Below are 17,110 nucleotides of genomic sequence, written 5' to 3'. Positions count from 1 at the left end.
AGATAGTTCTTTGTCCATAACAGATGTTAATTTTTCCAGAGAATGATTTCTGTGCCTTCATGAGCTACCTATTATGGTAATCACTAAAGGAAACAACTGGATTGATTCAGCTTCCCCTCTTATAATTACCATTCCTAAGTCTTCTCAATAACTCCAAAGTGTTCTTTCATTTAGACTAACAAAATTTAAGCTGCCTTTAAGAGGAAATCTATTATGTAGATGCTGACTCTGAGGGAGATGATGGGAGGGAGGAGTTTCTTCTTTCTCCTCTTTGAACTGACATATCTACATTTATCAAGCAAAGGGCAAAAAGTGAAAAACTACCATCACTATCTCAGTCTCTTTCCCTTATGAGATTCTGGCCTGCAGAGAAGGACTTAGACATCAGCTGAGATTTGACCATTCTGATTCCATCTTCAGACTCTTGAGAGGGTCATATAACTGTTATAGGAAGCTATGGAACATAGAATAGTATTTTCGTTAACCATTCATTTCCCTGTCAATTCAGTCTCCCTCCCTCCCCCAGGCCTTCCTTCAGTCTGTCTCTTCCATTAATATAGTCTGGGAAGCTAGAAAGGATTATACATTAATAATCCATTTTTATCCAAATTTTTCTTTCCACTCTTGAAAAACAAAAGAAACAAAATCAAAATGGGACTGTTGTGTTGAAGAGTGATGCAGAAAAGGAGTTAATAAAAATATCATCCCTTTGGCCTACTGTATAGAAAGATGGAAGACCTGCCCTGTAGACCATCAAGTCAAAGTGATTAAATATCCTCTGGATTAGTCTGCATAAAATTAAAATATTTTGTTTGGGATTTTTCTTGTTGAAAAAAAGAGAGTACTAGGTTCTCTCAAAATGAGATAACAATAAAGCTTGAGTGGGCTGTCCAATACTGCTTAGAGATTAATGTTTCTGGACCTTTTCAAGCCCATTTCCTCCAATACAATAATCCTCCCACACCCTTGAAAGTATCCCCCCAAAAAGTGAGAGATCTGATTAAAAATTACAGCCTCCTGCTCTTTATTCCTGTACTTTCACCCTTAACTCTATCTCATTTGTACCCAAGAAAAGACAGATTAGCCAAAATGCTACATGATCTAGTGGATAGAGAAATGCTGCATAGTCAATAAGACATACTTTCAAGTCTTGCACTTTCTACACACAAGCTATGTAACCCTTTGGGCGAGTCATTTATTTTCTCAGAATCCCCAAGAAATGTTCTTAGATTCCTGCTGATCCAAATTGATAAGAGTTTCCCCACTGCAAATTCTCTACACCAATGAAATCATAGGTCCAGTCCAAAAATAAATCTGATTATCAAGAAATCCTTGAAAAGAATCCATAAAAGAGGCCCATGAATCCTAGAGATCTTTGAACAAAAAGTGTTGCTTCAAAAGGGAAGGCATTTGCCTTGGAATGAAGGAAACAAGCAATTATTAAGGTCTGTATGTCACAAAAATTCTCTCATTTTTGCCTCACAACAACCTTGGGTAATAGAGGGTATTGTTATCCCCTATTTTAGCTGAGAAAACTGAGGCAGAAAACAAGTAACTTGTCCAGGAGCGCACAAATAGTGTCTGAGGCTAGAATTATGTCTTCCAGATACAGTATTCTATCCGTTATACTACCTTAGCTGTGTGTCTGTGTATGTGTGAAATCTCGTGTCCTTAATCACTAGCTTATGGATCCACTTTTTTCTTCTCTATCACTTGCTTCCTTATGTCTTTGCCTATCTGCCTTTCTGCCCAAAACCTGGAGAGCAACACAATCCTGAAGTAATGATAAAAACTGTCCTTCATTCTTCACCTCATCTGCCCCATAATAATAAAAGATCTTTCCTTCCTCATATCTCACGTAAAATATCACATTCATTTTTTACCTATAAGAGTCTTCCTTTTTAACATATGGACAAGTCATAGTCCCTTCACTAGTCTGTATCCCCTCAGTCTGGGATTGTTTTAATCCTTTGTCCCTCCAAGAAACTAGCACGGCCCTTTATATACCTTAGGCATATTGGTAGTTGAATAAATTACCCCTCCATTTCCACGCTTCTGTGTCTCTGTTCTGTCTCTGCAGAATCCTTCCCCTGTACAAGTCTCTGGGGTCAGGGGTCACATCAGAAGATGGTTCCGTGGCAGTTGAGGTCAGTCAGGGCAAAGGATGGAACTGGCAAAGATGAAAATTGTCCCTTAGCTTGATCATTCTTCCCAAATCCTACCACTGCCACTACTCAAAACTCAGAAACCTTACTTGTCCTCTAACTGCTACTGCTAAAATCAGCTAGTTCCCAGAAGAAACTGTTTTAGGTGTGAGATATTAGGTTAGAAAATAATCAAAAAACATACTTTGCCTTGTTTTGTGGTTGGTCTTGACTTGGGATAGGTAGAAGCATGGTGAAGAAAAAATCTCTCTCTTTCCCCTTGATCCTTCCATCATTCAGTGATAAAGCTATTTTCCAATCTACTACCACTATACAGACCCTAAACCTGGTCTCCTCCTGCTTAGCCCTAGCGTTGATGATATTGGGGTTAATCCACAAGGAATGGACTAAAGTGGAGAAGAAACCATCAGGGGTAGAAATTTCCAGTAGCCCCTGGATAATTTGTAGCGGTTCAGTTTGCGCCGAGTTGTCAACAGGTCAGGAATAAACTACGGAGGGAGGGAGTCTTGGGCTTTGCCTTCTTGGGCAACTCAGCTTTTTCATCTTGCTACTTGATAGTTTTCTTAGTCTATAACTCCCTTAGTCAGCACCTTTATTACTTTCACAACTAATTGTTGGGACTTCTATGAAATTTCAGTTATTTCTGGAAAAGACAGAATTCAGTTGAAACTAGAGTCTTTTAATTGGCTGGAACTTTGGGAGTTGTCACTGGAGGAGAGTGGACAAGCTAGAATGGGACAAATGGAAAGAGGTCGATTGGGAACTGGAGCAAAGTCAGTGATATTAGGTAAAATTAATGTTAGCGAAGGTCAAGAGATTTTGTGCATAGTGGGTGTTTTAACAACTAAGGAAGAATAATGAAATAAAGATTTACAAGGATAGAGAGTGCTTTCCATTGGATTTTTCTCCCATTCAGATTCAAGTTTCTTGACCACATTTTCCTCTTCTTCCTCCTTCTGTGACATTTCCTATTTCCTCTCTCCTTATTCCCATCTCCCCTATGTAGCTCTCAGGTGAGACTAGATTACAAAAAAGTACTTGCAATGGTCCCAACTTAATCTTTGCTTCCCCACAGATCAGGACAATACAATCTGGAATCTGATGGTCGTAACTGTCTGTCTCTCTGTCGTGCTGTGTTTAATTTTGGGGATGGACCATATATCTTTGATTCCTCGATTCAAAGCTCGCTACTTCATCTTTGGCTTTATCAGCTTCCTGACAGGTACCTACATGCTTCCCTTGCCCCAGACTGCTAATAAAATTGATTTGGGGTTTACATTGCTGGTCCTATCTAAAATCATACCCCCTTTAGTAAAAGGTCATAGATTTAGCTTCTGAGATGTTTACCCATTCATTTATTATTGAATGAATTCTTGAGTAAAAGCATTCTAGTTATTGACCAGAATGTCTTTTCGTTGGTTAAGACATGAGTGTGGGGTTCAAGTCTTCCAGAAGAGATTTTTTTTCTTTTTCTTTTTCTTTTTCTGTCTGGACAGCAGGTGTCTCTCTGTTCACAGCAATTGTACTGTACAACAGAGCATTGAAGACAAGTTTTCGTGGACACCAATATGTGATCATAAACAGATGGATCTTTCATTCAACTTATGTAATTATCTTCTTATATTTAGTCTGTGGTGAGTGTTCCCAGTGCCCTTGAGATAAGATCAGAGCCTACCCACCTGTGGTTTTGGAGGAGGGGAATTGGGGAACATAGGAGAGACTTTCACCCCAATTTATTGAAACTTGATTAGATTCAGTTCTAGGTATAACTTCCTCTAAGGGTGAATTGTGATATGGGACAACAGATAAAGTCAATTCCTGGTGAATAGATCCAATGAACAACCTTCCCTTTCTCTTCCTCTATTGTCTTTCACAGCTTCCCCTCCTTCATGGCACATATGGCCATGAAATATATGGCTATGAGGAATGTCTTTGAAGGAGAAAGTATGAAGGCATCTAGAGAACAAAATAAAAAGGATAAAGATATTATCAAGGATAGTATTAAGACAGGCTAAAACAGGAGGAGGCAATGTAAGAGTATAGTAAATCACAGTCTCTTATGGAGTTCCCTTTTTTTCTAGTATTCTCTCTTCTGAAAGAAACATCCTAAATGCAAGAGACATATTTCCAATTTCAAAATGGACCTGATCTTAATTAGATAATTTAAAATGTGCTATAATTTCCACGGCCCCTCCTATTCTTCCCTAAATTTTGATGTCCTGGAATTTATCACCCAAAAGAACTTTGGACATTTCAGATTACAGGCTCAGACAACATTGTATAACCTTAATATGTTTAGATACTACGAGGGAACCAGACTGTGCTGTGTAAAGAATTTTAACTATGGAGTTAGAGAACTTAGTTTTATATCCTCCTCCGGAGGCTTACTATCTAAGTTCTATAACTTCTACCAAGTTTTTAAATCTCTCTATGCCTTATTATCCTGTAGAAAAATAAAAGTATTTGAAATTATTCCATTGGATTCGATGAGCTGCATTTTGGGCAATCTCTAGAGCTAAATTATAACTTTCTCACCCCTTTGGCTTCTCAAGGCATCATCCTGCCACCAGGAAAGAGTCTAACTCCTGTTTCCATGCTGTTGCTATTATTACCTACTTTTCCTTTCAATTCTTTCCCCTGATCATTTTTCCCTAGGTATCCTCTGTCTTTTGAGCCACACGGATGCTGAGAATGTCCTAAACTTTGAAGATTCTCCCAAACAATCTACAGTGAAACAGCCATGTAATGTGCAAATGGAAAGTGATAGTAGAGAAAAGAAGGGAATTTTAGCTGACAAAATCCCTCTTGAAGACTTGGAACAAACAAAACCGATTGTTAAGCACAAATTTCCAGGCCGCAGGGTGACCTGGAACTTAGATTCTTAGGGGAAGCCATAGGAGTCTTTTTTCTTCATGCATATGCTTATATCTCTGCTGATATTTATATATGTATGTCAGGTGTTATATTCATGCATCATTTATTGTAAGCTTGTACATACATATTATATATTCTATGACTTAAAAGACTATGTATAGGAGTGCCAAATGATAGTAGTGTATATTCCTATACTAGATAAAGGTGATTTTCCTATGGACAGTATGTTTGGAATTTCAATAAAAGAAATCAACACATTTCAGTGGTTTGTAATTTGTCCTTAGAAGAGATCTGAGAGTTTATGGTGCTGCTCAAGAATTCAACAAACTTTTATTCATCACTAAGTGATAAATGAAAGGAAGTATGGCAACAAATTCTAGAACTCGAGTTTTGGAGAACTATATTTCCTATCTCTGACATATAAGCTCTTGACCATAGACAAGTCACTTGCTTAACCTTCTCTCAGCTTCAAGCAAGTTTCTATGACTAAATGATTAGACTAAATGTGAAGAAGGGACTTTACACATCAACAAAATCATGAGTCCTTCATCTTTTGGTGTATGTACTTAAGAAAACAAAAATGAAAAGCAATATAGTCTATGCCCTTGAGTAGCTCACAATCTAGTAGAGAATCAAGAAAAATAAAATATAAGTTTAGAACATGGAAAAGTGCATAAAAGAGACCAAATAGACTATACTAAGAAATCAAAAGGAGTGATTACTTAGTTAAGAAGATAAGATATCACAGGGTAGCATCTGAACTAGTTTTTAGTGGAAGAGGATTTGGAGAAAAAGAAGAATTTGATTCTGGTGTAGAATATACTTTCACCACTTTTAGATTCATCATGACTAATCAATCATGAGTAATTATGTAATTCACAGTGCAAGTACCTACCCAATCCAATCTCTATTGCTAGATTACATCGTGGACATGTACAAACTCAATAGGAAAAAAAAATTTAAGCCAAGTAAAGGAAAAAAATATGAACTGCCTACTCTGTGTCAGGTATTGTTTAGTAGGAATATGAAGAAAGCTCACCCCACAAAGAAAAGAAAAATCAATCCATGCTCTCAAGGAGCTTACAATTCAATGGGGAAAACAATACAAACAACCATGTACAAACAATATATGTACAACATAAACAAAAGATAATTTCAGAGGGAAAACACTAGAAAGAACCTAGAAAAGCTGCTGGGAGAAGGTAAAATTTTATCTGGTATTTAAAGGACGCTAAGAGGTAGAGATTAAGAGGAGAGAGTTCCAAGTAAGGGACTTGAATAGATGGGGTCAGGAGATGGAATATCTTGTTCAAGAAAAACATGAAACCTTATGTCTTTGGATTACAGAATATATGGAAGAGAATAAAAATTGAAGGGGAAAAAGTAGGAAAGGTCCATGTTACAAAAGACCTTAAAAGCCAAAAAGCCCTCAAAAATTTGAGTTACTGTAATGAGCCCAAGTTCTAATTACTTGACAGATGGAGGCCATCTTCTCTTTATCTTCCTCTCACATGAATCCCTGAGAGTATCCCCTGCTCAGATCCAAAATTGAGAATCACTGATATCTTAACAATCTAGAGCATTTTAAACTCAAGAAAAGACATATTGAGTAAGCCTATTTCTCATATTTAAATCCCATAGTGCATATATGTCTAGATCTTCCTATCCTTTTTCATACCATTTACTGTAAGATAGTCAAATAATATTGACTAACAGTTGCTCCAGGTAATTTTTGGGTTCTCCCATCAAAAGAACATGTTCAAACAATTTGGAAAGCATTGAATTTTGATTTTGTGTCTTATTCAGATACCCTCTTCCAGTTGTATAGGTAGACTACATCAAGTTTTTCCTTAGATAACTCTTCTATTATTCTGTTATTACAGAGTCACAAAAGGAATTCTTCTCTAGAACCATGCTTAAGAAGCACCTCAAAGTACTTGTTTGATAATTCCTGCCACCAAGGACCTGTATTATCCTCTCAGTTCATTCCCAAGAAACATGAAGTTGTCAGTGTGTTCAGGTGATGAACACCAATTTAAAATTTAAAATATTCTGACAATATTTTAACCATGTCAAAATTGGTCCCAGTGGACAATGACATTCCAGAAATGTTTGAAGAGTGTGGAATGAGTAGGACTATTGGGTCAAAGTGTATGCATATGTTATAGCCCTTTGGGCATAGTTCCAAAATGCTCTCCTGAATGATTGGATTATTTCACATGCTTTCCCACATCCCCTCCAACATTTATCATTTCCTGTCAGGCAATCTGAGAGAGGTGGGGTGCTTTAATTTGTGATTTGGAGCATTTTCCATATGATTACAAATGGCTTTAATTTCATCATTTGGGAATTGTCTGAATCCTTTGACTATCAATTAGAGAATGACTTATATTCTTATAAATTTGACACAAATTTTGTATATTTTAGAAATGAGGCCTTTATTAGAAACTGGCTGTAAAAAAATTTTTCCCAGCTTTATATCTCCCTTGTGTTGATTTTATTTGTGCAAAAACTTTTTAATTTAATGTAATCAAAGTTGTCCATTTTTATACCCTCCATTTTAAGAGCTGATTACAGTATTTGGAGAGAATGACCAATCTCTTTAGTCAATTCCTTAGCGTTTGGTAGCAAATTCTCTCAAAACAGATAGTTATGCCAAATATTTCTTCTGTAGTATTAAAATATGAAACCAAAACCCAATATACAACTCATATATTGCAGTAGGTATTACTAAAAGATTATTGCAGGTATTATCTCAGATTAATAACATGTACATGAATTATAAAAGCTTCAAGAGCCTCCTCCAATGTATAAGGGTGGAAAGAAGATTCTTTTGTAACAGTGGAACTTCTAGTTCTCTTCTAGCCACCAATACACCTGCTGCATGAGTATCAGAGAATGGATTTTCACCAGTAATGCAATGTGAAATTGGATTGTTCCTGCTTATGTAAGAGAAAAGGCTCCACTTCTAATGTTGTGTTTCATCAGTGGTGTTGCTTTTCAATTAGCCTTAAAGGTTTAAGAATGCTGCTTAGGTAGGGTGAGCATAGTGGAATTCATAAATAGACTCTTCTAAATTCATGACTAGTCTTTTGAGCACACATTTATGAATTTCAGTGAGCAAAATTGTCTGTAGATATTATTTGTAAAACTCAATGAAACACAGGGTTCTTATGATTAACCAAATAATGACATATATTCATTAACCATATGTTACAACTATTTTCTCAGGGTAAACATCAAACTCAGTTTAGGAATTATTATTCTGAAAATGACGTTGGGAGAAGTTACTGTTAACTTAGAGTGTTTAATATCTGTAGGGTGAGAAGAAAAAGTAAAAGTGAAAAGTCCACTGAAATTCTTTGCAAAAGTTAGCCAAAAAAAATAATAATTTTTAGCCAAAAAATTATGAAGTTAACCAATAAAATAAACCATTAGTTAATTTGTACTGAATGTACCACCAATGAAGAAGATGAAACTAAAGTAATTATTAGGAGCTATTTTGCCCAATTTTATGCCAATAAAACTGATTATCTGCATGAAATTGATGAATGTTTTTGTAATTTTGTTGTTTATTCAATTAGTCATTTTCAACTCTTCACTGGAGTTTTCTTGGCAAAGATACCTTAGTGGTTTTCCATTTCCTTCTCCAGTTCATTCTACAAGTAAGGAAATGAGGAAAACAAGGTTAAGTAATTTGCCCATATTAACATAGCTAGTAAGTGGCTGGACCCAAATTTGAATGCAGGTCCTCCTGACTCTAGGCCCAGCACTCTATCCATTGTGTAACCTCTCTGGATGAATATTTGCAATATATATAAATTGTCCAGATTAATAGATGAAGAAATAGAATATTTGGATAGGGAGAGGGAGGGACCTATCTTAGAAAAAGAAATAGACAAGCCATAAATGAGTTCTCCAAGAAAAAATTCCCAGAACCACAAGTTTTCAAATGAATTTTTAAAATTAAAGAAAAGATCATTCCAAAACTAATTATTTTGTATTTTATCTATTTCCATATTAGTCGTGTTGTAAAGGAAGAAACAGAACAAAAAGGAAAAGCTATGAAAATAACAAAGTGAAAATAGCATCTGAATTTAGACTCCATCAGTTCTTTCTCTGGATGTGAATAGCATTTTCTAACATGAGTCTTTTAAAATTGTTTTCAATCATTGTATTGCGTAAGAGTTAAGTCTTAACTTTAATCATCGCACAATGTTGCTATTATTATGTATAGTATTTTCCTGGTTCTTTTCACTTCACTCAATATTAGTTCATGTAAGTCTAAATTATAACAAGATTCATCTGGAAAAACAAATTGTTAGGAAGCCAAGGTGGCTATTGTTGTTTATCCTTTATTCTTGAATGTGACCAAGGATATCAATTATAAGGATGATGTCTTGACATGTTCATTGAATTTAAATAAGATAGACCTGGGCAAAGTCATCAATTAGCCTTATTCTCTCCTCCAGAGACACCAGAGTCCTGTAGCAAGACAAAAGTCAGGATGACCGGTGATGGCCCAAGACAAAATGGTTGATTGGGTTAGCCACCCAGCTAAACTTCCCAACAGTCTTTTTTAAAAAACCTTTAAATAAAATCAAATTCTGGAGAAACAAAGCTAAAAAAAAAAAAAAAGAAAAGAAAATTTAAGCGCCTAGCAGAAGTCTGTAGCATCTGGTGAAATTCTATTCAAAATCCATACAAGTAGCGACCTCAAAAGCAGCCATAACACTAGCAGTAGCTTTGGGAGCTGGTAAAGAGTAAATGGGGCCAAGAGATAGGTCAGAACGAAAATAAAAGGGACCCTTTGCTGGCAATGGGTATAGTTGATACTGATTGGCACCCCTACTGCCCATATACAGTTTCTGGTTACAATTCCAAAGCACAGATAATTTAATCCTAATAGTTCCAAGGCAAAGAGTAGTATTTAGCCCATGCAATGGAAGAAAACCAGGAGCCCTTTTGTGGTAAATTCTAAAGCATATACTATGAAAGCAATGATCATGCCTATCGTAGGATAACACCAAAAATTTGCAGAGCCCAAAAAACTAGCACTGAAAACAGCAGTACAAAAAAAAAAAGAAAAGAAAAGAAAAAAAAGACTGAAACTTAAGACAGTGCCTTCCTAGCAAAAAATAAGCAGAGTATAACTTTTAACAAAATTCAAAGTCAAGAAATAGACTGAAAAAAGAACTAATAACAAAGAATATAAACATAGACTACTATAGTAGCAAGGAAGAGGAAGACATAGACTCAGAATAAATTCACAATGTGAAAATAGTCACCAAAAAAGCCATGATCAAAGAAAGAACCTAGACATCATATTTCAAGAAATTATCAAGGAAAACTGCCCCAATATCTTAGGTCCAGAGATAAAATAGAAATTGACCACTTTCACCAATCACCTCTTGAATGAAATTCCAAAATGAAAACTCTCAGGAATCCCAGATAAAAGAGAAAATAGCCAAATAGCCAGAAAGAAAAAATTCTAATAAGGAGCCAAAGTCAGGATTATATAAGATTTAGTGGTATTCACATTAAAGAAGCAGAGTACTTGGGCTACAATATTCCAGAAGGCAAAGGAACTAAGACTACAACTGAGCATAATCATTCAAAGGGAAAATTGGATATTTAATGAAATAGAGGACTTTAAAACATTTTTGATGAAAAGACCAGAGTAGAATAGAAAATTTGATATTCAAACACAAGATTTAAGAGTAGCAGAAAAAGATAAACATGAAAAGTAATCATAAGACTCAATAAACTTAAACTGCAAACCTTCTTATATGGGAAGATGATATATATAACTGCTGAGAACTTATCACATAGAGGGTATGAGTATTAATTGATTATGTTGGAATCATCTCAAAAAATAGAAGATTCTGGGAAGATGGAGGAGTAGCTCAGTAAATTTCAAGCTTTCCAGATTCCAAACAAATTTGCAGCTCAGGGTAAATAGAGACTAGTGAAAAATCAAGAAAATTTGGGGCAGGACAGGGGCTCCTCCTGAAACAACCCAAGAAGATCTGAAGATGGACCTCAGTCTGGGAATTAGTATGAGGACAAACATCTCCAGGCTAGCTCTGCAGAAACACCAAGTGGAGAGCCTTGGGGCTAGCTGGAGCCTCAGCAGGAATTACAGGAAATTTCACTTCCCAGGCAGCAAGCATAGCAAGGAGTCTGAAGACTGAGAGAAGCTTTGCTAATTGAGAACACCATGCCTGGCTGTGCTGCAGAGACAGGATGCTGGCAGATAAGGAATCAGTGAGTCCTGAGGCAGGAGGCAGGGATGCCAGGAGAGCTGCAGGAAGCTAAAGGCAAACCATGCCATGATTACAGGTGCTTACACTAAAACTTCTCATTAAAAAAAAAAAAAATGAACCAGCAAAGAAGAAAAATCACCATCATAGGAACTTACTATGGAAAGTGGGAAGACCAGGGTTCATATTCAGAGGAAGACACTGAAGTGAAAAAAAAAAAGCCTCTGCTACTTCAAAGAGTAATATTAAATGGCTTCCTGCTCAAAGAGAATTAATAGAAGAACTCAAAAAAGAATTTAAAAAGCAAATGAGAGACATTGAGGAAAAAAACTATAAAAATAAATAAATATAAACCATCCAAGAAAAAAAAGATTACAAAAAAAAGGAGTTAACTGACTAGAAAAGGAGATGCAGAGTCTTAAAGATGAAAATAATTCTTTGAAAATTAGAATTGGGCAAGGAGAAACCAATGAAGCTCTAAGAGACCAAGAAATAACAAAAGAGAATATAAAGTATGAAAAAATAGAACAGAATGTGAAACATAAGAAAAACAACAGATCAAATCAAGAAAAGAAAATATAAGAATAACTGGACTATTGGAAACCTGTGATCAAAAAAAAGAACCTTGAATACAATAATGCAAGAAATATTCCAAGAAAATTTTCCTGGAGTGATAGAACAGGAAGGAAAAGTTGAAATAGGAAAAAACCTATCAATGATCACCTCATAAAGATTCTTTATGGAAAACACATAGGAATATTACTGCATAATTTTGAAACCTCCAGATCAAAGAGAAAATTCTTCAAGAAACAAGAAAAAAAACAATTCAAATATGCTGGAGCTGCAATTAGAATTGTACAGGACTTATCAGCAGTTACAATAAAAGACAGCAGATCCTAGAATCATATCAATCAATCAATCAATCAAAATAACTAGCCCTGTGGACAAAAATATCATATCCAGCAAAATTATCCATAATATTGAATGTAAAAAAAAAAAAAAAAGACATTCAACAAACTTGTAGACTTTCAGGATTTTTTTTTTTTTTTGCTGAGGCAATTGGGGTAAGTGACTTGCCCAGGGTCACACAGCTAGGAAGTGTTAAGTGTCTGAGGCCAGATTTGAACTCAGGTCCTCCTGACTTCAGGGCTGATGCTCTATCCACTGTACCAATCAAATGCCCCTAGGACTTTCTTTCAAACAAACTTGAACTCAATAAAAAATTTAATATGTAAAAGCCAACATCAAAGATTAATTTCAAGAAACTTAATATGAGCAAATGTTTGTTTTTTAGATGAAAATATATGCTATATATTTAAGATGGACATCCACAATTAAGTAGCTCAAAAGAAAGATTGGGGCAAACTGCCTAAAAACCAAAAACTGCCTTAAAAAAGGTAGAAATAATAATTGTTATACAAATGAGGTGCAGAGAAAGAATAAACCCAGAGGCATTAAGGGGGGAGGAGAGCTCATACTTCTGAAAATGTAGTCACATCTGCAATGGCTAAATAGGCAACACTACATATATACAATGCCTTAGGATACAGCACCCTCCAAAATCTGTAAAGAGATAAAAGGAGGGATGGGCAGAATGGGAAGCAAAAGGTGGGAGAAGAAGATAAGGGAGGGATCCATGAGTAGGGGGAGGTTAAGTAATAGTAAGGCAAATTAAGGAGTAGAATTAAAGCAGAAGAGTTAGCAAGGATAGGAGAAAAAACAAGTCAAACTTAAAGATTCAATAAAAAGAGAAATCTATATTATATGTCAACCATATTAACATTGTTTTAGATACGTTTACATGTGGGTAAATGCATATATGTGGATGTATGAGAGAACACACATAGATGTGTTTGCATGTTGCTTTGTGTATGAGTATGTGTAAATATTTGTGTATGTGAGTGGATGGGTGTGAATGTGTGTGTGTGTGTGTGTGTCTGTGTCTGTGTCTGTGTCTGTGTGTGTGAAGAGTGACAGATAAGTATGTGTGTGTATAGGAATATGTGGATGTGGGGTATATATGTGTATGTACACATACACACGCGCACACACATACACACACACATATATAAACATATCTGTGCTTAATTATAGCCTACTTGGGGGAGGTGGAGGGATTGAAAGGGGGAAAAAAGAATAAAGTAAAAATAAAAGCATGCAGCAGAGAACAAAAGAATAGCCTACAAGAAAGCCAAGAAAAGATAGGCATTCATGAGTGTAATTTCTTCAACTATTATATATTCTTATAACAAATATATTGTTATATAGTTTGAATCTTCCTTGATGTTCTGCTCATCACTTGACAATGTTCTGTTTTGTTTCATTTGGGGGTTTTTCTGTTTTTCTTTTTTCTATTCTATTTTTAATAAAATAAATGGGGACTTTTTTTATATAAAAGAGGTGCACAGAAAAGAGCTTTACAATAGAAAGGAGGGTCATAGGTAAGCATCACTCTCATCATAACTGGTCAAAGAAGGAAGAATATACAATTATTCCTTAACATTCACAGGCAATAGGGAAGCAAGATCACTGTAAATGTGAAAAACTAGGAATAACTCTAGGTCCCACCCCAAATTTTTATTTTTAATAATTTTGATCATATTAATTTGATATTCCTTAAGATATTTTCTGAGTTCTTCCATCATAAAGCACACCTCTTAAATCTTTATCTCAGTGGTTAGGAATCAGTGAGTTATATTTTGTGGGCTGCATCCGACATTCCTGTCCTCTTCCTAGGCTTCTACTTCAACTAATCTTTCCACACTTCTGCTCCTGGAGAATCACCAAAATATCAAATACCACAAGAACTAGTTCAGAATCAATGCTCCTGTAATGTTCATTGGCACCTCTTTTTTGCACATTTGGCATGGATGGTCAAAATGTACAGGTACTAAGTCCTATTTTGTTGCTTGTACTGTTTTGCTAAAATTTTGAAAAAAAAACTGGAATTAACAACAATTGCTGTTAGCATTCCAATTATATAAATATCCACAGTCTCTGCTTTCCTGTCAATATCAATAATTTCCTTTAAAAATTTCAAACTTATCTTGATATAGACCAGGTAAAGATAGTCTTTATCATTCATTACACCAAGTCCATATGCTATTGTAGGTTTTACATATGCTTTTCTTAGGTATCTATCACAGAATTGAAAATGAAAGTAGCTTGAAACTTAACATCTTGGACAGCATTGCAATCCATATTCTAAATTTTTATCATCATCTTTACATAAAATTCTATGGGTACAAATCTACCTCTAGCTAAATTGGAATATTTCAGCTTCTGTATGACCAAGGCTACATTCTCTTTATTCATATACCCAACTTAAATAAGATCATCTAATACACAATTAGAACCAAAAGGTATCTCTTATTCTTAGCATGACATGATAGAGGTATTCTCATGTAAGACAGTCATGATTTCTAGTCACTCAGGTCCTCACTACTTCTCCAAGAAGAATATTTTTATCCACTATTTCCTCTCTCATCTTAAAGAGCCAAACTTAAGAAGAGGGTATCAAACCATTTGAGAATGACTAATCCTTCTCCCCAAGTTTAGGACTATTTTTTCTCACTTTAGGTTTTGCCAGTAATGGTTTCTTTTAAAGATAATGACAAATGTTGGAGGGGATGTGGGAAAGCTGGGACACTAACGCATTTTGGTGAAGCTGTGAAAAGATTTAACCATTCTGGAGAACAATTTGGAACTATGCCCCAAAAGCTATAAAACTGTGCATATCCTTTGATCCAGCAGTTTATCTTAAAGATCTGTATCTTAAAGAGATCATAAAAGAGGGGAAATGACCCAAATGTGCAAAAATGTTTGTAGCCGCTCTTTCTGTGGTGGCAAAGAATTAGAAAATGAGTAGATGCTCATCAGTTGAGAAATGGCTACATAAGTTATGGCATATTCATATGGAATATTATTGTTTGATAGAAAATAATGAACAGGCTGACTTTAGAAAGACTTGGAAAGATTTATATGAAGTGATGCTGAACGAAACAAGCAGAATCAGAAAAACATTGTATGCAACAATAGCAAAATTGTGTGATGATCAACTATGACAAAGTTGGTTCTTCTCAGAGGCACAGCAATCCGAAGCAATCCCAAATAAAATCCCAAAATAAATTTTGGATAGAAAACACCATCCACATCAATACATGCTGTTAATTTTTTTCTTTTTCTTCTGTTTTTTTCTTTTGTGATTTTACCCTTTTGTTCTGATTTTTCTCTCCCAACATAATTTATAAGGAAATATGCTTTTTAGATAATGAATATACAAGTATGACCAAAAGAAAAATGTTGTTTATATATGTAACTGAGGAAAATAAAGATAATCATTAAGAATACAAAGGTACAAAGAAGGTTTTTCTCGGCATCAATAGAGAAAATAACTTACTGGGAGATACCTATACCAATAAAATCCCACATAGTTTTTATTCTTGGGTTTATCATTGGACTGCTGAATTCAATTCTTTCTGATTCTTGCTAATCTTGTCCTTTTTGTTACTATTTGTATTATATTGGCACAAATTGTGAGCAATAATTATTTCTCCAATTTCCTTGAACAAAATAAAAAATATTTGTATTTCTTCAAAGATAGTTTCAAATTTATTTTTAGATAACTTTTAAGTATTTCTTGATATATTAACTTCAAGATATTTTATGCATTTTGTTGTCATTTTGAATGGAAATGTTTTCTCTCATTACTGTTTATTTTTAATTGATAGAATTAACAAGATTTATCTTGTGATCTGCTATAGACTCTTGAGCCACTATCCCAATTCAGACTCAGAAAGCAGGTCATTTACAGAATTTCTCTAAAGCCATTGCTCTCAGGCTCTAATCTAGTATGTTCCTCCAACTTCATTTAAACAGTTGCCCTTGATCCAGGAGGCAATGAGATCAAATTTAAACTAATTGATACAAAGTAATCCCCTAGTGAGTTCAATTCTTGGTGTGGTATGGTTGATAGAAGAGTCACTATCTCACTTAGAAAACATGTCTCCATTTCCAGGTCTATATACTTTTGGTCTGAGTAAACACACCTCAGGGCTGGCTTCTTATTGTGCACAATTGCTGGAGCTATTTGGCAGATGCTCCAATTGGAGACGCCAGTTGCTGGACCTATGGTGCTTTCCTAAACTTTCAATGCTTACTGGGTCTTAATACTAATCATTCTATCTATAATATGCATTTTCTTAAGATCACAAGAGAATAAATACATCAATAACAGACATAGTTTTTGTCTCAGCCACAGAGTAACCCAGCTGAAGATATGGCAGCCTCAGAAAGTGCCTTTTTTCCCCACTACTACCTTCTTTCCTTCCAAAGTCTAACAGTATTTCTTCCACCTCTTCACTTGAAAACCACTGTCTGGGAGGAAAGGGGGTGGGGAAAGGAGGGGAAATTTCATCTGTTCATGCCTTTCATACACATATTCTATGTGGACAGAGGAAGGGAAGGGAAGGGAAAGGAAGGGAAGGAAAAAGAAAGAAAGAAAGAAAGAAAGAAAGAAAGAAAGAAAGAAAGAAAGAAAGAAAGAAAGAAAGAAAGAAAGAAAGAAAGAAAGAAAGAAGGAAGGAAGGAAGGAAGGAAGGAAGGAAGAAGGAAGGAAGGAAGGAAGGAAGGAAGGAAGGAAAAGAAAGAAAGAAAGAAAGAAAGAAAGAAAGAAAGAAAGAAAGAAAGAAAGAAAGAAAAAGAAAGAAAGAAAGAAGAAAGAAAGAAAGAAAGAAAGAAGGAAGGAAGGAAGGAAGAAGGAAGGAAGGAAGGAAGGAAGGAAGGAAGAAGGAAGGAAGGAAGAAGAAA

General features: G+C 35.3%; 1 protein-coding gene across 5 annotated transcripts; it reads left to right on the top strand.

Annotated features, from left to right (window-relative positions):
- The first annotated feature begins 2,152 nt into the window (after window positions 1-2,152).
- Window positions 2,153-5,296, top strand: TMEM225 (transmembrane protein 225). Of its 5 annotated transcripts, none has more exons than XM_051991222.1 (4): window positions 2,153-2,641; window positions 3,241-3,387; window positions 3,683-3,799; window positions 4,821-5,296. In XM_051991222.1, exons 1-4 carry the CDS (start codon window positions 2,395-2,397, stop codon window positions 5,048-5,050), a joined length of 741 nt encoding a protein of 246 aa, XP_051847182.1. In that variant the 5' UTR covers window positions 2,153-2,394; the 3' UTR covers window positions 5,051-5,296. The 5 variants fall into 5 exon arrangements, with proteins under 5 accessions (XP_051847182.1, XP_051847181.1, XP_051847184.1 ...); XM_051991221.1 differs by having other exon boundaries at window positions 3,665-3,799; XM_051991224.1 differs by having other exon boundaries at window positions 3,662-3,771.
- The last annotated feature ends 11,814 nt before the right edge of the window (window positions 5,297-17,110 follow it).

Source organism: Antechinus flavipes, chromosome 3, assembly GCF_016432865.1.
Source record: "Antechinus flavipes isolate AdamAnt ecotype Samford, QLD, Australia chromosome 3, AdamAnt_v2, whole genome shotgun sequence".
NCBI classification, from domain to species: Eukaryota; Metazoa; Chordata; class Mammalia; order Dasyuromorphia; family Dasyuridae; genus Antechinus; species Antechinus flavipes.
Note: the sequence above shows the minus strand (reverse complement) of the source record. Positions and strands in the feature narration are given on the sequence as shown.

Coding starts and splice junctions, on each gene's coding strand:
- TMEM225 (XM_051991220.1), top strand. CDS start 2,395: ATGGTGAAGAAAAAATCTCTCTCTTTCCCCTTGATCCTTCCATCATTC. Junction 2,642..3,240: donor TTGCGCCGAGTTGTCAACAG/GTCAGGAATAAA, acceptor GCTTCCCCACAG/ATCAGGACAATACAATCTGG. Junction 3,388..3,661: donor CTTTATCAGCTTCCTGACAG/GTACCTACATGC, acceptor CTGTCTGGACAG/CAGGTGTCTCTCTGTTCACA.